Source organism: Littorina saxatilis, linkage group LG8 (genome assembly GCF_037325665.1).
Source record: "Littorina saxatilis isolate snail1 linkage group LG8, US_GU_Lsax_2.0, whole genome shotgun sequence".
NCBI classification, from domain to species: domain Eukaryota; kingdom Metazoa; phylum Mollusca; class Gastropoda; order Littorinimorpha; family Littorinidae; genus Littorina; species Littorina saxatilis.
In genome coordinates this window covers 18999475-19019474 of record NC_090252.1, presented here as the reverse complement: position 1 = coordinate 19019474, position 20000 = coordinate 18999475, and the positions used below count along the sequence as shown (strand labels likewise).

The 20000-nt window shown below is 40.8% G+C and overlaps 1 protein-coding gene across 4 annotated transcripts in view; it reads right to left on the bottom strand.

Moving 5' to 3' along the window:
- LOC138972987 (ornithine decarboxylase-like) overlaps window positions 1–19994 on the bottom strand; it is a 29874-nt gene extending 9880 nt beyond the window's left edge. For 2 of the 4 annotated variants that reach the window (XR_011457837.1, XM_070345650.1), the window contains exons 1-4: window positions 19548–19994; window positions 17098–17225; window positions 13968–14179; window positions 11881–11936 (exon numbers count right to left, since the gene is read on the bottom strand). Coding sequence is in view for 1 of the 4 variants with exons in the window: in XM_070345650.1 (XP_070201751.1) it covers window positions 11906–11936; window positions 13968–14179; window positions 17098–17225; window positions 19548–19695 (519 nt within the window). In the remaining 3 variants the exon portion in view is untranslated. Of the gene's footprint in view, window positions 1–11195; window positions 11937–13967; window positions 14180–16205; window positions 16229–17097; window positions 17226–19547 lie in introns of those variants that run through there. The other 2 variants (XR_011457838.1, XR_011457839.1) reach the window with 2 other exon arrangements.
- Window positions 19995–20000: the final 6 nt, after the last annotated feature.

Below are 20000 nucleotides of genomic sequence, written 5' to 3'. Positions count from 1 at the left end.
TAATTAAAAACCTTTTGACCCTAAGAAAGAATGTTTAATATTCTTCCACCTACCAAGTGTTGCCTATCTTTTATAACGTGTTAAATCCAACCGCCCTTCAGACTTTTTTCTCTCAACATAATACAAAACGCAAAAACAACAACAATAAAACGCTAAATTGAGTTATTCATCGCTCGACCTTAGACAGAATGTTTCATATCCCCCTGGCTGCCGAATGTTCCAAACAAACCGCCCTTGTGACTTCATTGCGAAAGTTCAACAGAAACTACCGTAAACTACATTGTATATGCCCCCCCCCCCCCCGCCCCACATGCACCAATGTAGCCCAAAGGTTGGGGGTGGGCGTTTACTAGGTACTATACCCTTTATTTGCTGGAGCGGTTCCTTTGCAAGAATAACAATATTTTGGTCACTTGGCATGGAATTGTTCAAAGGATGCGTTATTGCAACGCTTTATCCACATGGGTGAAGCAGCAAAGCCGTCAGGGTGAAGGCCACCGACCTGTTCCAATGCTCTTCTTTGCAGATCTCTGTTCCTGACGACACTGTCCTCTACAAGAAATCTAAGAACACCAAAAGCAACCTCTTCAGAGCTCCCATGGGGTCGCCTTCACGCGGCGGGAGCGTTTAAACAGAGCTACCCCACCCCTTTACTTCTCTTCTTTTGTCTTATTTCTGCCTTACCAGTCCTTTCACCTATATTTCCTTCCAAGAAAACTCTCCCTACTATTCCCTGCAGTTTTCCAATTCTTTTTTTGTTGTCTTATTTCTACCTGACTGGATCCATCACCTTTATTTCACTTACCAAAAGTCTTCTTTTCCACATCCTTATTTCTCTGCACCCCGCATGTCGTAAGAGGCGACTAACGGATTCTGTTTCTCCTTTTACCCTTGTTAAGTGGTTCTTGTATAGAATATAGTCAATGTTTGTAAAGATTTTAGTCAAGCAGTATGTAAGAAATGTTAAGTCCTTTGTACTGGAAACTTGCATTCTCCCAGTAAGGTCATATATTGTACTACGTTGCAAGCCCCTGGAGCAATTTTTTGATTAGTGCTTTTGTGAACAAGAAACACTTAACAAGTGGCTCTATCCCATCTCCCCCCTTTCCCCTATCCCATCTCCCCTCTTTCCCTCGTCGCGATATAACCTTCGTGGTTGAAAACGACGTTAAACACCAAATAAAGAAAGAAAGAAAGAACCTCTTCAGACATCACTACCCGCCCAAGATGAAGTTTTCTTCTTTTCCCTCCCAGTCCGAGGCATCAAACATGTTTCGCGATTCTCTAGCCACTCTCGAATCATTTTTCTGTCTACTCCGTACTCACGTGCTGTTTGTGACAGACTTCCATATTGTTGTCCTGGTGTTCTAGCGCTTAGAGTTTAAACTCCACTGTGTCGGAATTCATTCGCGGCATCTTATCACACTGAAATCTCTGCTGCGCGCGAAACATTTCCAAGGAAGGGAAACAATTAACAAGTCGCGTAAGGCGAAATTACTACATTTAGTCAAGCTGTGGAACTCACAGAATGAAACTGAACGCACTGCATTTTTTCACAATGACCGTAGTCCGCCGCTTGTGCATAACGGAGTGAAACTGACGAGCCTGTTCAGCGCGGTAGTGGTTTCGCTGTGCTGCATAGCACGCTTTTCTGTACCTCTCTTCGTTTTAACTTTCTGAGCGTGTTTTTAATCCAAACATATCCTATCTATATGTTTTTGGAATCAGGAACCGACAAGGAATAAGATGAAATTGTTTTTAAATCGATTTCGGAAATTTAATTTTGATCATATTTTTTATATGTTTAATTTTCAGAGCTTGTTTTTAATCCAAATATAACATATTTATATGTTTTTGGAATCAGGAAATGATGTAAAATAAGATTAACGTAAATTTGGATCGTTTTATATAAAAAAAAATATTACAATTTTCAGATTTGTAATGACCAAAGTCATTAATTAATTGTTAGGCCTCCATGCTGAAATGCAATACCGAAGTCCGGCCTTTGTCGAAGATTGCTTGGCCAAAATTTCAATCAATTTGATTGAAAAATGAAGGTGCGACAGTGCCGCCTCAATTTTTACAAAAAGTCGGATATGACGTCATAAAAGACATTTATCGAAAAAATGAAAATAAAATCTGGGGATATCATACCCAGGAACTTTCATGTAAAATGTCATAAAGATCGGTCAAGTAGTTTACTCTGAATCGCTCTACACACACACACACGCACAGACACACACGCACACAAACATACACCACGACTCTCGTCTCGATTCCCCCTCTATGTTAAAACATTTAGTCAAAACTTGACTAAATGTAAAAACGAAAAACAAACAGCAGAATGAATAATCTTTTTTATTTCCATTTACTCTAATGATCAAAAATGGGGATGGGAGATCTTGACCAAAAGTAGGGGGTAGGCGTTTACTCGAAAGGTAGTTTAAGGTATTAATTCTGATTTTAGATAGTACATGTAATCACTTGACCCTAGACAGAACGTTTCCTATTCTCCAACCTATCGAATGTTGTCTACCTTTCTAGAATATTCAAATCAAAACGCTATTCTAACTTTTGAAACAAAACTTCCAGAAAAATGTACAACGTTGAAATCATCATTAAAAATCACTTGACCTTAAACATAACTGTTATATTCCCTCGCCTTCTTAATATTGCCTGCCTTCAATGTTTTAATCCCCCCCTCCCCCCTCCCTACTGATTTGTTGCAAAAGTTCCACGTAAACTTAAGGTAGCAGAATCAGCTGAAATTTTGGTATTTTTGTTCCAATTTTGTGTTTTCAGTTTGGTTTGGTTGTTTGAGTTAGAATTTGGTCCAAATCATCAACACATATCTTATTTTCAGGAAACATATTGTAATGTTGCCTATTTGTACTGGTTTTCTCACAAAAATAAATTTAATGAAAAATGTCGAAAATCAATTTACGGAATTGCGATATTCTTACTTAATTGTTTTTAGGTCCTATCTGCCTCAGTTTTTAAGCTACATCCTTAATTTTTTGACACAACCTTGTTTACACTATTCTAAAGCTTTCGTCATATCAGATTTTGAAAATCTTTTGTGGTTTTGCTTTGCTGGGTCCTTAATTATATGTCACGGTTCACTTTTGTTAAACCGGATGGTTTTCAGTTTTGCCGAGATATGTGGTAGAAGGGAGGGAAGTCAGGTTAGGAAAACAAAACAAGCTTAAACGAGTTATAGAACCTAGTGTCAGAAGTGAGACGGCCACGTGAGTGTGACGGACAGGACGGCAGTTGTAACCTAAACTCACAGCGCGAGGACATGAAGTGTCGGTCTCAGGTGGTTCTCGATTGAACTCCTGACAGGACAAAAGTATTAAACAATGGCGACTGCAAGTGAGAGGGAACAATAAAGAGACCAAAAAGCAATGTACTCACGTTAAAATGACGAACATGGAACGAATAACAGCGACGTTTCGACCTAAGGGTCTTCTTCAGGCACAAAAACACAAAAGTACACACACAAAAAAGAAGAAGAAAGACGATAGAACAAATAAAGAGGAGAACAACTGACAAAACAACTGCACTGCACAAACCAACAGGTGACAAAGACAGAGAAGCAAGGGAAGCTACCCGAGTTTTTTTTTTCTTTTTTTTTTCTCCTCTTTATGTGTTCTATCGTATTTCTTCTTCTTTTTTGTGTGTGTACTTTTGTGTTTTTGTGCCTGAAGAAGACCCTTTGGTCGAAACGTCGCTGTTATTCGTTCCGTGTTCGTCATTTTAACGTGAGTACATTGCTTTTTGTTCTCCTGACAGGACGGAAAGTGTGAAGGCTTGTTTGAATTCCGTTTCCCTAGAACAGTGTGGTGTGGTGTCTTCAAGGAAGAAAGCCCTTGTTCAAATGGCTTCTGTCAAGATGATGTTTTGCTCAGAGATTCATCCTATCACGGGATATTATGGTGAGCGAAAATGTTGAGTCTGCAGTGTGAGCGTGTTATGCTGAATATTCTGTAACTAGCAAGACCCTTAGTATGTTGGAAAGAATGTGTGAATATGTGCTTTATTTTCTGAGTTTCAGTTTGGTTTATGTTCGATTGTAGTAGGTATTATTTGGGATAGGAGGTTGGTAACATTTTCTAATTGCCTATGCGCTTGTAGATAGTTTGGCCATGCATTTTTCGTTTTTCAAAATGGCGGACCTCATGGTCCCACATGGTAAATAACTTTGAAGCTACCTGATGTAAAAATGATTTAGGAGATTCCTAAAATGTAAATGGATACATGTTGTTATAATGTGAAGCAGGAGGGCTTGGATTTTGAATGAGAGTGTGAAGATGAATTTACGGACAATGAGTAACTATTTCTGGGGAAAGTGGGTTATGTCCATTGAAGGAAGAGCGGAGAGTTGTGTCCCTTGAACTCAAAATGGCGGAAGCATGTTGTTTTAATTTTCATAACCTGTTGTGAAAATTCTTTGGAAGTGCGAAAGGCTGTTATTTGAGATAATTTAGTTGTGAATTTGTAGAACATGTTTGACCTTGACCTTGTGTGTCTATAATTGGACAGGAAGTTAGAGAGGTCATAAGTTGTCATGTTTTAAAAGCAATTTTGACTTTGTGAATACTTTTGCAAAAGGAAAATAACAACTTTGAAGAAAGTTTCATTGACGTCAAAATTAAATCAATTAAACATGAAACATGAAACATGCTGGTCTATAGCAAAAAACGCAACAAAAGAATCAAGACTACGAGAATTGCACTGGAAAATTGTTCACAACATCTATCCCACAAACATTCTTCTACAAAAAATGGGACTGTCTGACAGTGAATATTGTCCATACTGCACACACGAAAGAGACTACATCGAACATTTTTTCTGTGATTGTAGTAAAGTTAAGCCTTTATGGAAACACGTCGAAAACACTATACTAGATAAAACTGGTGTACGTGTTAAACTTAACGCAAAATCTGTACTACTTGGGGTTGTTTGTGTTGAAAATGCAGGCAGCGTATGTCTAGATATCATTAACCATTTAGTTCTTATTGCTAAAATGTGCATTAGCAAATTTAGATACGGTACTCCCGTAAATTTAACACTCATGTTTGAAAATGAAATGAAACTTCGTGTTTCATAATAATAAAAAAAAAAATTAATAAAAAAGGAAAAAAACAAAAAAATTAAAATAAAAAAAATCTGTGGTGGTTTACATGCTTATTTACACAGGTTGGAAGATTTTTTTTACTTCTGTAGACTTTGTATCTTCTTGTTGTGGCGATAAACCTCCATCTCCACATTGAAGCTGAATCTTGGTTTTTGAGCAGAGATGTTATTACTGAACTCTTCTCATCCTTTGTCTTTTGGGTTTTTTCATTATTAAAAAAAAAAAAAAAAAAAAAAACCTTCGGAGATTTCAAAATGTTTGCTGTGTGCAACACATGTTCTACGACAACATCTAATTCGGATATTTTGGATGTTTTGTAGGAAAGAACTTCTTTTTCTTGTCGTAAAACTAAAATACACCCTCTAATTAAAAAGCATGCACGCGTATGGGAGCCACAGACCGCATGCATACTGGCACACTCTGATGCTGGTGATTCTGACTGTACATTGTTATAACTTAGATCTAACTGAACTTGATCACGTTACTCGTTAGATCATCAGTGCTATTATTTTGTAGAAACTAAAAAGGCACTCGGAGTCCAGTAACAACATATTGAAGTATCTGTGAATGTGTTTCTTGTAATTAAATGGGAACTCTGGTGTAAAAAAAAAAAAAATAAAAAAAAAAAAAAAAAAAAAAATTGAAGAAAGTTAACTTGTAAATATTTTCGAAGAAGAATCTTCATGTTCTGATTGTGAATCGGAACTTAGATTATTTTTGAAGGAAGATTTTTCATGTGGACATTGGAAGTTCATATTTGTAAAATGTTAGGTTCAAGTTTAGCAGCAAAATTGAATTGTTGTTTGATCTTGGAGATAAACACACAAGGTTTGGTGACTCTGGTTTAGGTCTTATGATCAGATTACTTAGATCAAAATTTGTTTAACAGATCCTGCTGTGAATCCAGCCTGGATGTCAAGCCTGTAAATCCAGTCCTCAGGACATTGAGCCTGTTCTCGATGCTGTTCCTGATGTGGAACCTGTCAGCTTCGTCCGCGTTCTCGTCTTCGACTGATCCTGATCTAACACTGATCGGGAACTCAACTTCGTCTACGTCGTCGAATGATCTCGTGCATGAGCTAACTGATAGGGTTCTCGACTTCATCCTCGTTTTCATCGTCGGCTGATCCGGGTCAAGATCTGACACTGATTGGATTCTCGGCTTTGACTTCGTTCTCGTCGTCGAATGATAAAAACACGCTCAGAAAGTTTAAACGAAGAGAGGTACAGCACAGCGAAACCACTACCGCGCTGAACAGGCTCGTCAGTTTCACCAGAGACTATAGAGTATACAGAGACGCTTCATCCTTCTTTGCGCTGCGGTGCGAAAGTGAGACCGGCCGCCAACGCGCGGGAAAAGAGCCACTCCCTGCCGCACAAGGAAGTTCGCGTATAGCGGCTGCTGTCGGCTGTGTTTATATCACGTTTATATTAACATACTGTCTGTTCTGTCCGGCTGACAGTGCTGCAAAAAGTAACTGAACGAAAAAATATGTTTGTTTGTGAACATCCTTTTTAAATGACCATAAAAACACCGCAGAAAATGGTGTAGATTAAAATTAAATCAAATTTACTTAGGCGGCAATACCCGCTGCATCGCTGTAGTTATGCAAACATGATTCAAGTCGGTGTCTTTTCACGAACTAATCGTCGTTATTTTTGTGTGTTTTAGTCAAATACAAAAACATACTGTATACATGGTCACTTAAGCCTGAGAAAATATGTCAGGAATAAATCGTTAACGAAATAGTTCCCGGTCAAATCGGTAACTAAGGCATTTAGTCAACTTGGCGTCGTCCCAGCACCTCTAAAGTGAAATGGGTAGTCAATTGCACGGTGCTAAGAAATTATCATGTAAGGAAAACTGTAAAATACAGCAACTTAAACAACATTATTGTGACCTAGCTGACTTTAATTAAAGAATCTTGATCGATCGATGATTGTCTTATTTCTTATCGGTTGCTTCTTTCTTGTTCAGAAAGCTCTCTCTCTCTCTCTCTCTAGTCTCTCTCTCTCTCTCTCTCTCTCTCTCTCTCTCTCTCTCTCTCTCTCTCTCTCTCTCTCTCTCTCTCTCTATGTCTCTCTCTCTCTTTTTGTTTCCTAGTCATAGTTGTAGTAAAATAGTTTAGTCCCTCTTTAGGGCGAGGGCCAGTTGCAAAAAAGCATATATATTCTTATTCGCGTTACCCTCGAAAAATAAAGATTTGTCATTGTCAGTGTCATTGTCTCCCTCTCTCTCTCTCTCTCTCTCTCTCTCTCTCTCTCTCTCTCTCTCTCTCTCTCTCTCTCTCTCTCTCTCTCTCTCTCTCTCTCTCTCTCCCTCTCTCTCCGAGTCAGTTACACACACACACACACACACACGCACGCACGCACACACACACACACACACACACGCACACACGCACACACACACACACACACACACACACACACACACACATGAATTGAGATGAATTAACGAGGTACGGACCGACTGGATGACACTTTGAACAGCATCGTCACAAGTATTCTAGTTTGAGAAGTTTTCGACTTTTGCGCTTGGACGAAGAATAGAATCAATTGTTCAGTTGTCCTTCAAAACAAAATTAAGCCTGATGTTAATTAAACAACTGCGCAATTACATTGTTGAGCTTGTGTACAGTGTGTGTTTTCTCTGTTCTGGTAGAATACACGCAGTTCGACGCTACACTTTTTACTGATTTTCCGACATTTAACGAGAGAAAAAAACCAAAAAAACAATCCTCACTTGCTCTCTTCCTCAGGAAATTTGAACATCCTGAAGCCTTTGGCATGTGAGTTTGAGCAATTGATGGCCAAAGACCATGCCCCGCTGTGTTTTCTTTTTGGTGCGGCCATGGTTGTGCTGCACGATATCGCTACTGCTGTGGAAAGGGAAAGTAGGTTTTTACATGTTTCCGCGTGGTGGCGCCACAGGGCTTCCTGTTTCAATTTTCAGCGCCGAATGAAGCGTCTCTGTATACTCTATAGTCTCTGGTTTCACTCCGTTTTGCACAAGCGGCGGACTACGGTCATTGTGAAAAAATGCAGTGCGTTCAGTTTCATTCTGTGAGTTCCACAGCTTGACTAAATGTAGTAATTTCGCCTTACGCGACTTGTTTTCCTTTCTCACAGACAGACCCAGCCAGCAGGAAAGAGGCCGTGGAGGGAGTGGTTGAGGTTATTCACGGGGACTACACAGCAGTGAGCCACGTGCCAAAGAACACCAAGCCCAGACCTTCACGCTTCGTGATCGTTCTGACCGTCTTGATGCTTCTCGCTGCCGCTGGCTGCATTGCCTCCCTTGCCATGGAACACCTGGGCGCGGCTGTTGCTTGCGTGGCGTGTGTTGTTGTGCCTCTGGTGGTGATACTGCTGTGGGTGTGTTGCAGAAAGGTAAAGGAAGAACGACTGTTGCCGAAGTAGATCAACGCTATTGAAACTGAAAACGTTTGGTGGTTGAGCTACTGTGTGTTGTTGTATTTGTGGAGAAATGTTTGGTAATGATGACATGATCATTGGTAGGTAGTTAGGTGGCTATTTTTGATATGGTTTTTACCTTCACAAGGCGACGGTGTGAATTTGTGATGTAGATATGTGGCTGGTTATGTGTGAGTATGTAAATAATTGTGTGTGTGTGTGTGTGTGTGTGTGTGTGTGTGTGTGTGTGTGAGTTGTGTCTGTGTGTGCATGACAGTGTAATGTACGTATGTATGCATGCATGGTGATGTGTGTCTGCATATGTGTCTGGTTGGTTTTTATTTTATTTTTACCGTGCCGTGCCAAGATGAAATCCTTTTGCAAAATTGGTGAATAAATATCTTGTATTTTGTATCTTGTATCTTGTTTTCTTTCAGAGTGGAGGAAAAAGGTCGTCAGAAGAAATAGGGTCGGTTTGGTTATCTGTATTCAATTTTTCTGTTGGCCTTAGAAAAAGTAACACGCACAGTTACTGTGCATATAAACGAGCACTAGTGTTTTCTGATGAATTCTGCCAGTTCTAAACTTCAAAAACTGATCGAGTGTCCGAGAAATGGAACAGTTTTAGGTCATTGGGGCGTTTTTCCTACTGTGAATTTTGGTCATTATTGAAATGTATATTGCTGCTTTAAGTGAGTGCCACTGAGTTATTACTGTCAGTTCGAAGCCTCGATGAGTATTGCCTCTTCGTAACCTTTCTGTACATTTTGTTTCATTCCCCTTTCGACAACGAACAGTCACATTTTCAGCCTAGTATAATGCTTCTGCGTACACATCAAAACATTATTTAAAATGAAGAAAATTAAAATACTAGCAACTTGACAAAAAACGTCTTCTTCGCTTATGCTCATTCACTAGATTGAACCCTCACCGTGTCATGCAAGAATGGCCCAGTCCTCTGGGGATTCACATTGTTGGACTAGAAATTGTCTGTAAGGGGGCAAGAAACACATTGTAAGAAACCTTACCTCTTCATATAAAAAGAGTGTGTATCCCTTGTAGACAGTTTGGTAATTAATTAATAACACACACCCACACACACACACACACACATACACACACACACACACACAAACACACACACACACACACACACACACACACACAAACACACACACACACACACACACACACACACAAACACACACACTCCAATCAATACAATTAGTGTGTGTGTGTGTGTGTGTGTGTGTGTGTGTGTGTGTGTGTGTGTGTGTGTGCATGTGTGTGTGTGTGTGTGTGTATGGTTGGTACACGCACGGGCGCTTCCACCACCATTAATAGCCTTTATCATTGGTAGGCTTATTCAGGTATTGGAACTTTGCTTACACCGCTTTGTACGCATGCGCTTAATTTGAGCTTTTGTCACCATCGTTTTCTTTGCATCCGTTTTGTCATATATCCGGATTGTGTACAACAGACGAAAACGAGTGCTTACTTTTGTTGTTTATACTTTGCACATGTTAAAGGACATGTTTGAAGAAAACGCCAAGCCTAAAACCGTGATAATTTCTTTGTCACTAGGAGGAGATAGCAAATTGAAACAGGGACGATTACTAAGACTAGTCAACACATGATCATGACTTGAACAAGTTTAGTCGACAGTTGTTTGTGGTTTTCTTGGTTCAGAGTACAAAGTTGTCAGGCAGCTGGTTTTCAGTTCGACGTTCGTTACGTCCCTCTCACTGTCACAATCGCTTGACTAGCTATCGCTCTCTGGACGCTCACTACACTGATTCCCGTCAGAGAGGAAGTAATCGTCAATCAACGACTTCAATTCTTCTCCTTCCGCATCGAAAATGTAACCTGCTTTGCAAGAATTCAGCAGAAACGCTAATCGTTTCTCCATGTTCGCAGTCAATCGCAACATACGAACACAAGCGGTAGAGAGGCATTATTTCCCCTTAAGACCGCTTCGACCAATCACGAGTGCTGTTTCAGCCGAGAACTGACATTGTTACCAAGAAAGTTTTCGAAAGTGGCTGCTGATTGGTAGAAGCTTCTTTCTTGTTTACACCCAAAGAATTGCGTGTAAAACTTCATGGTTGGCCAACATAATTTAACCTAGAAGCTGGTTTAAAAATAGACACAGTGACCTTTCGAACGCTATACGACATGATGGGGTTCTGTAAAGGATTATGCTGTCATTCTTGTTGAAAAGTCAGTCAATTATAGCGTCCTTTGTCTTTATTTAGAGCATGGTAGGTTGATTAAATATCGATTTGGAGGCATTTATAAGCCACTGACATCCAAAAACAGGCAAATATGTGTGTAGAAGTGTCAAAACTATCCCAAAATGCCAATAACCCAATTCTCCCATAATTGACCTACATTGGTATATTCACTGTATCTCAAAGGAGGTTCCCGCGGGTTATCTACCATTTTGTCAGATCCGGTCACAATGTGTGTGTGTGTGTGTGTGTGTGTGTGTGTGTGTGTGTGTGTGTGTGTGTGTGTGTGTGTGCTTGCTGGCGTGTATTTGCTGGCGTGTGTGTGCTGACGCGCGCGCGCGTGTGTGTATGTGTGTGTTTGTGTGTGTGTGTGTGTGTGTGTGTTTGCTGGCGTGTGTTTGCTGGCGTGTGTGTGTGTGTGTGTGTGTGTGTGTGTGTGTTTGAAACATGCACAGCAGCAACAATACTTGTGGCCAAGACAATCGTTCAACAGCTCAAACACAAAGACCACCATGAAGGAAACACATTTGAATTGGTCCTGCATAGCCAAATAGGCTGAAGGGGCGTTAAAGACCAGCAACCATGCAACCATGCCAGTATGCAAAACTACATCAGCCAAAACAAATGTGACCCTCCACCACGAAATGAGTCGCATTTCACCTCGCGCGGTTCTGCGCTAGGCTTAATATAAGTCCGGGGAGTGTCTGGTAACAGTGTGAGGGTCACCTTAGTCACGGGCTTATAACTCAAACAGTGTTCGCTCTTTTCTAAAACGGCTTTCACCACTGGATAGAGCATAAAAAAACTCTTTAGAAAAATGTAAAAATATGAAAACCATGCAAAGGTGACATGCGACTCATTCCGTGGTGGAGGGTCACAAATGCCACGCTGTGCAGACAGTGGTTAAAACGCTAATTGTGGGTATGATTCCCAGGAAAAGTATGTTCTTATTCCACGTTAATTCTGTGACAGACACTAGGTGGCGTGCACTGTCACTTGCACGAACAGGATTATACCTTAACTTCTTTTCGAAGGCAATGTTCTAATTCTCCGTTCCTTTCTTCGCTAACACAAATGTTGGAAGATAAACACCTTTACACACACTCTGTGAGCTTCCCTAGTCTGTAGTCTCCAGAGACAGTTGGTTCCTGCGCACAGATTTAAAAACATAGCATAATCAATAAGAATCACGAGGACCTAAGCGGTCTGAATACAGAGAACAACAGTGAAATTATGGGGAAGCAGTCTCCTGGCACCTGAGAACAAACGACTTTCGTCATCAAATTTACGATCGTTGCAAGCGTATACATTGTATAAGCCACACGAATCATGTATGGTAAACAACATGCTGAAAGACACATTACATGCTTGATACAACCCAAATTTACTCTGTTGTTTGGAGGGACAGACAATGTCCCGTTTCTGTCTATGTGTCAGCCCGTACGTATGTGGGTTTTGGTCTCGTGCTGTGCGCTAGCGGCGTAAGGTTTGTTAACTTTGATAATACGATAGTTTTTTGGTGTTGGTTTATGGTAACGTGACCTAACACAAATACGGTCGGCAAGTAGGCTTTTTATTCGGTGTAATTTAGTTGACCTCATATTAATATGAAAACATCACAAACACCATTTTGTCTCAAGCTCAAACGAGGTTACTTCCCTTAGTCTCGTTATGGTTCGCGGGCGGGGACGTAGCTCAGTCGGTAGCGCGCTGGATTTGTATCCAGTTGGCCGGTGTCAGCGTGAGTTCGTCCCCACGTTCGGCGAGAGATTTATTTCTCAGAGTCAACTTTGTGTGCAGACTCTCCTCGGTGTCCGAACACCCCCGTGTGTACACGCAAGCACAAGACCAAGTGCGCACGAAAAAAGATCCTGTAATCCATGTCAGAGTTCGGTGGGTTATAGAAACACGAAAATACCCAGCATGCTTCCTCCGAAAACGGCATATGGCTGCCTAAATGGTGGGGTAAAAAACGGTCATAGACGTAAAATTCCACTCGTGCAAAAAAAAACACGAGTGTACGTGGGAGTTTCAGCCCACGAACGAAGAAGAAGAAGAAGTTATGGTTCGCAAAATGTGTCAATTGTTGTTGTTTTTGTGTTTTGATTGTTGTTGTTGGGTTTATTTAGTTGAAAAAAAAGTGTAAGGGTCGGCGGGAAAAAAATAGGGTCGGTCGGGTTACCCTTAACCAACATATTTGTGTGTGTGGCCTAAATACACACACGTTGAACTGGATAGGAGGAATACAATACAACAAGTGAGGCCGGAATCAACACGAAATCAGCCCCGGCGGCCGTTTTCCTCCCCACGCTAAGACATGAACTATGACGTGGTATGGGTGTATAATAACTGTTGTCATCATTTTCACGAGTTTTCATTCACAAACACCTGGGAAATAAATCTCATGTTCCCCATGCAATAACTCGAGGTGATGAATGGGTTTGAGCTTTCAGGTGAAACGTGGATTGTCAAAGTAAAAGCCAATCAGGCTGATTGTTTGATGTGTGGAACCATCGCAGCTTTGGATTTGTGTTTCCGAGGACAACGATTGTAAGCATTCACTCTCAAAGACCCAATCAATGTTGATAATTACCGCTGCGACTCATGGTCAATTTGCAACTTATCTCTGTAATCGCAAAATCCACAACGAAAAGTCATAAACACTTAAAAGAAAAGAAATATGCTCAACACTTACTGAACTCACAGGTATGATCGCAGCTCTGTACATTTTCAGACTGGAAGAAAAGCGTCAACAAGCTATGTTTGACGTCACATACAAGTTTGACGTGTTATCTCGTGCTACTGTGACGATGCTTTGTCACAGTGGCCCGGAGTTGGATTCTAAAAATTCGTCTCCCTGTGGGTTATTGTGCATTTTGTTGCACAACCAAAATGATGACAAAAACGATGTTTGGTGACTTGTCGTCAAACCAGCACTTTGTTGTTGGTCCTCGGGGAGCATATCGCCTTTTGTCTCATATGTATCAACCGCGGCCTTCGGCCTTGGTCGATAAAGATGAAACAAAAGACGATATAGTCCCCTTGGACCAACAAAAAAGCTGGTCTGTCAACAAGCCACCAAACAGCTTATAATGTTTCCACCCATACTCCTCGGTATTATTTCACTTTTATCGCAAATCGCTATTCTCACCTCTCACTTCTAAGGTGGATGTACTCACCACGAAGAGTCACAGCAGTGGTAAAACATCAGCGGGCGAGGCATTCCGTTGAAGGAGGTACTGACTGTCGTACTGTAAGCACCCATGTTGATGAAGTTGATGACGTCACCGATTTGCAGTTCCGGCAACATGACGTCATTGATGATCCGATCTAGTCCGTCCATTGTGTGGCCGTAGACAACGGATGGGTATTCGGTTGGGTCGACTGGAGTCTGAAACAGACTGATGCTTCTACAACGATAGAAGGAGTTATTTCAAATATGCTGACTGTTAGCAAATGATAACAAAATATCAAGAACATTGACAATATGCGAGCAGGTTGGCGGAATGCTGTTGTCATTTTTCGAGACAGTATATCTATCATCATGCTGGCTCATGTTTATATCCATATTCTCAACATGTCATAGCTCTGTCGGGGTCTTTCTGGGTTGTAGAAGAGTTGTGTCCCTTCAAACAATGAGGATCAATAATGCTGTGCTAAGGTATAAGCTTCTTGCTTACAAGCAGCATATTAAAAATAACGATTTCATTACGGACTGTTGGCGACCAACTTAAAATTCGCAGAAAAGATAGCAGTTAGATACCGCCATGTTGCCTTCCTTGGTAATTGAGACTTGTTGGTACTTTGTACACGATGAAGTGTAGTGTTTAACACATTAAAACTCTCATTCCTTAGAAAAAGCTTATCCTGCTATGCTGAATTATTGTTGTTAAAGGTTATCGTGGTTACTCTTTAAAAAGTGCCACGGCAATTCACCATAAAGCAGTCCTGGTTGGTACAGTTAGACACATGACTATATATACATGTATTACCTTATCAAAGTGTACAGTTGATGTTATCCAATGTAAAACCTTGGACAGTTTGTGTAGTGGTGCATATTTATTATCATTTACACAAGAAGCACTGTACATTTAAAGGGCATTAGTTACTCTAGTTGAGGGTTTGAAGACGTGAAGACGGTCACATTAAAGGATAAGAATACATTCATATAGTCCTGTGAGGTTAACCTCATGGAAATTAAGACTGCTTTCTCCATGGGGAAAGCGAGTTGTCATATAGTATACGGCGCTACCCATAGTACGTTTATCTCTGCATGCGTGTATTCATGTTTCCAAGCCCTGACACGTTTGCTGTGAACTTAGGTTCTGTATCGTGCGCATGCGTGCACACGGGGGTGTTCGGACACCGAGGATAGTCTGCACAAAGTTGACTCTGGGAAATAAATCCCTCGCCGAACGTGAGGATCGAACCGACGCCGATAGCGACAACTGGTTTTGAAGCCAGCGCCGCTACCGACGATAACTATAAGCACAAAACAAGTCGCGTAAGGCGAAAATACAATATTTAGTCAAGTAGCTGTCGAACTCACAGAATGAAACTGAACGCAATGCCATTTTTCAGCAAGACCGTATACTCGTAGCATCGTCAGTCCACCGCTCATGGCAAAGGCAGTGAAATCGACAAGAAGAGCGGGGTAGTAGTTGCGCTAAGAAGGATAGCACGCTTTTCTGTACCTCTCTTTGTTTTAACTTTCTGAGCGTGTTTTTAATCCAAACATATCATATCTATATGTTTTTGGAATCAGGAACCGACAAGGAATAAGATGAAAGTGTTTTTAAATTGATTTCGACAATTTAATTTTGATAATAATTTTTATATATTTAATTTTCAGAGCTTGTTTTTAATCCGAATATAACATATGTATATGTTTTTGGAATCAGCAAATGATGGAGAATAAGATAAACGTAAATTTGGTTCGTTTTATAAATTTTTATTTTTTTTTACAATTTTCAGATTTTTAATGACCAAAGTCATTAATTAATTTTTAAGCCACCAAGCTGAAATGCAATACCGAAGTCCGGGCTTCGTCGAAGATTACTTGACCAAAATTTCAACCAATTTGGTTGAAAAATGAGGGCGTGACAGTGCCGCCTCAACTTTCACGAAAAGCCGGATATGACGTCATCAAAGACATTTATCAAAAAAATGAAAAAAAACGTTCGGGGATTTCATACCCAGGAACTCTCATGTCAAATTTCATAAAGATCGGTCCAGTAGTTTAGTCTGAATCGCTCTACACACACACACACACACACAAACACACAGACACACACACACACACACGCACATACACCACGACCCTCGTTTCGATTCCCCCTCGATGTTAAAATATTTAGTCAAAACTTGACTAAATATAAAAAGAGAACGGAGACACAGAGAAAACAGACGTCACTGACCCCAACAAGCCTGGCCTTTATCCATAGAGAAAACAGACGTCACTGACCCCAACAAGCCAGGCCTTTATCCATAGAGGGAAAATACGTCACTGACCCCAACAAGCCTGACCTTTATCCATAGAGAAAACAGACGTCACTGACCCCAACAAGCCTGGCCTTTATCCATAGAGTGAAAATACATCACTGACCCCAACAAGCCTGACCTTTATCCATAGAGGGAAAATACGTCACTGACCCCAACAAGCCTGGCCTTTATCCATAAAGTGAAAATACGTCACTGACCCCAACAAGCCTGGCCTTTATCCATAGAGGGAAAAGACGTCACTGACCACAACAACCCTGGCCTTTATCCATAGAGTGAAAATACGTCACTGACCCCAACAAGCCTGGCCTTTATACGTAGAGAAAACAGACGTCACTGACCCCAACAAGCCTGACCTTTATCCATAGAGTGAAAATACGTCACTGACCCCAACAAGCCTGGCCTTTATACAAGAGGGAAAATACGTCACTGACCACAACAACCCTGGCCTTTATCCATAGAGTGAAAAGACGTCACTGACCCCAACAAGCCTGGCCTTTATCCATAGAGTAAACAGACGTCACTGACCCCAACAAGCCTGGCCTTTATCCATAGAGTGAAAAGACGTCACTGACCCCAACAAGCCTGGCCTTTATCCATAGAGTAAACAGACGTCACTGACCCCAACAAGCCTGGCCTTTATCCATAGAGTGAAAAGACGTCACTGACCCCAACAAGCCTGGCCTTTATCCATAGAGTAAACAGACGTCACTGACACCAACAAGCCTGGCCTTTATCCATAGAGAAAACAGACGTCACTGACCCCAACAAGTCTGGCCTTTATCCATAGAGTAAACAGACGTCACTGACCCCAACAAGCCTGGCCTTTATCCCCGGGTGCGCTTTGTCCACAAGCACACAGCTAAAGGAACCAAACACGCCGTCGTTCACGTAGTATGCAAACGACGTTCTGCTTTCGCCTTCCTTCTCACGGTCATCTTAAACCAGATCGAAACATAAAATAAAATAATGAACTAACAATTCAATAATATGACAACACAAAACTAACAAAAGAAGAAATGAGCAAATGGAGGCAAAATGATTCCATTCAAAAGTAATTTGGCATGCACCTTTCAATTTACGATTCCGAGTTAACGTGCGGATACTGAATTGCCCCGTTTTCAACTTTACGAGGCAGCTAGAAGACGATGTTTAACACATAACAAATCAAGAATATGACAAAATTAAAATGTTAAAATTGATAAAAATAGCAAATGGGGGCAAAATGATTCCGTTCATAAGCAAGTTGACATGCACTTTTCCATACACGATTCCGAATTAGCGTGCAGATACCAAATTGCCCCGTGTTCAACTATTTGAGGCAGCTAGAAGACGATGTTTGTGAGGCTGTGAAAGTGTTGCGTCATTTGCCAAAAACGAATTGAGCCAAACAGTCTCAAAGCTTGGACAAGACGGTAATGCAAGAATATTTGCAGTAAGCATGGACAAGCATTTTTTTTACTTTTTTTTTTTTACATGGCGCCTACAGTGTATATTATTTTTATTGTTACATTTAGTCAAGTTATGACTAAATGTTTTAACATCGAGGGGGGAATCGAGACGAGGGTCGTGGTGTATGTGTGTGTGTGTGTGTGTGTGTGTGCGTGTGTGTGTGTGTGTGTGTATAGCGATTCAGACTAAACTACTGGACCGATCTTTAAGAAATTTGGCATGAACGTTCCTGGGTATGATATCCCCGGACGTTTTTTTCTTTTTTTCGATAAATGTCTTTGATGACGTCATATCCGGCTTTTTGTAAAAGTTGAGGCGGCACTGTCACACCCTCATTTTTCAATCAAATTGATTGAAAATTTGGCCAAGCAGTCTTCGACAAAGGCCGGACTTCGGTATTGCATTTCAGCTTGGTGGCTTAAAAATTGATTAATGACTTTGGTCATTAAAAATCTGAAAATTGTAAAAAAAAATAATTTTTATAAAACGATCCAGATTTACGTTTATCTTATTCTTTATCATGTTTTGATTCCAAAAACATATAAATATGTTATATTTGGATGAAAAACAAGCTCTGAAAATAAAAAAATATAAAAAATATGATCAAAATTAAACTTCCGAAATCGTTTTAAAAACAATTTCATCTTATTCCTTGTCGGTTCCTGATTCCAAAAACATATAGATATGATATGTTTGGATTAAAAACACGCTCAGAAAGTTAAAACGAAGAGAGGTACAGTAAAGCGTGCTATGAAGCACAGCGCAACCGCTGCCGCGCCAAACAGGCTCGTCACTTTCACTGCCTTTTGCACTAGCGGCGGACTACGTTCAGTTTCATTCTGTGAGTTCCACAGCTTGACTAAATGTAGTAATTTCGCCTTACGCGACTTGTTGAGTCACTTGAGAAAAAGTGACTCTATGTAATCGGTCAGTGTTAGTCTGTCCGGCCGGCCGGCCGGCCGTCCGGCCGGCCGGCCGGCCGGCCGTCCGTAGACACCACCTTAACGTTGGACTTTTCTCGGAAACTATCAAAGCGATCGGGCTCATATTTTGTTTAGTCGTGACCTCCAATGACCTCTACACTTTAACGATGGTTTCGTTGACCTTTGACCTTTTTCAAGGTCACAGGTCAGCGTCAAAGGAAAAATTAGACATTTTATATCTTTTCTCGGAAACTATCAAAGCGATCGGGCTCATATTTTGTTTAGTCGTGACCTCCAATGACCTCTACACTTTAACGATGGTTTCGTTGACCTTTGACCTTTTTCAAGGTCACAGGTCAGCGTCAAAGGAAAAATTAGACATTTTATATCTTTGACAAAGTTCATCGGATGTGATTGAAACTTTGTAGGATTATTCTTTACATCAAAGTATTTACATCTGTAGCCTTTTACGAACGTTATCAGAAAAACAAGGGAGATAACTAGCCTTTTCTGTTCGGCAACACACAACTTAACGTTGGGCTTTTCTCGGAAACTATAAAAGTGACCGGGCTCAAATTTTATGTGAACGTGACTCATTGTGTTGTGAATAGCAATTTCTTCCTGTCCATCTGATGCCTCATATAATATTCAGAACTGCGAAAGTGACTCGATCGAGCGTTTGCTCTTCTTGTTTTTATTGTTTTAATTGTTTAAATAGCCTTTTATACTTTAAAGGACAAGCCACAGACAAGGGAAAACAAAGTCACAACATATGAATACCCTTGGGACAAGGATACGCAGTTTTGTTATCGTTACTCCCCAAAAAAAATCGGCCTTGGCCATCTGCAAGAAAAAGTCGTAAACAAATGTATATTGGTCAGGTACCTCCTCCCAGAGTCGTAGAGATTTGCCTCTTTGCAATGACACAGGGCGTTGCAGTGAAGGCTGCTTCCGCCATGTAGCGTCCAGGCTCGCCTATGATGCGAACTTGTCCACTGGCTGGGAAATATTCATCCAATGCTTCGTTCGCCATCCCAGCAACCTAGAACAAAGAAAAAGTCGCGTGAAGCGATATCAAACGTTTAGTCAATCTTTTGGCCCGAAACCAAACGATCAACACTTAAAAACCGGGAAATCAACAATCCCACCGAAGCTTGGCTAGCCAAAACCAGAAGATTGAGACGGGTCGTGCTGATCCCCGCGAAGCATGCAAAAACATAGTACATATTTTCTTTAGTTCTGAGCACATTTTAGAATAAATATTACATATCTCTATATGTTTTTGATTCAAGTAAAAACAAATAAAGAAAGCAATGCAATCATCTTAGAATCTGAAAC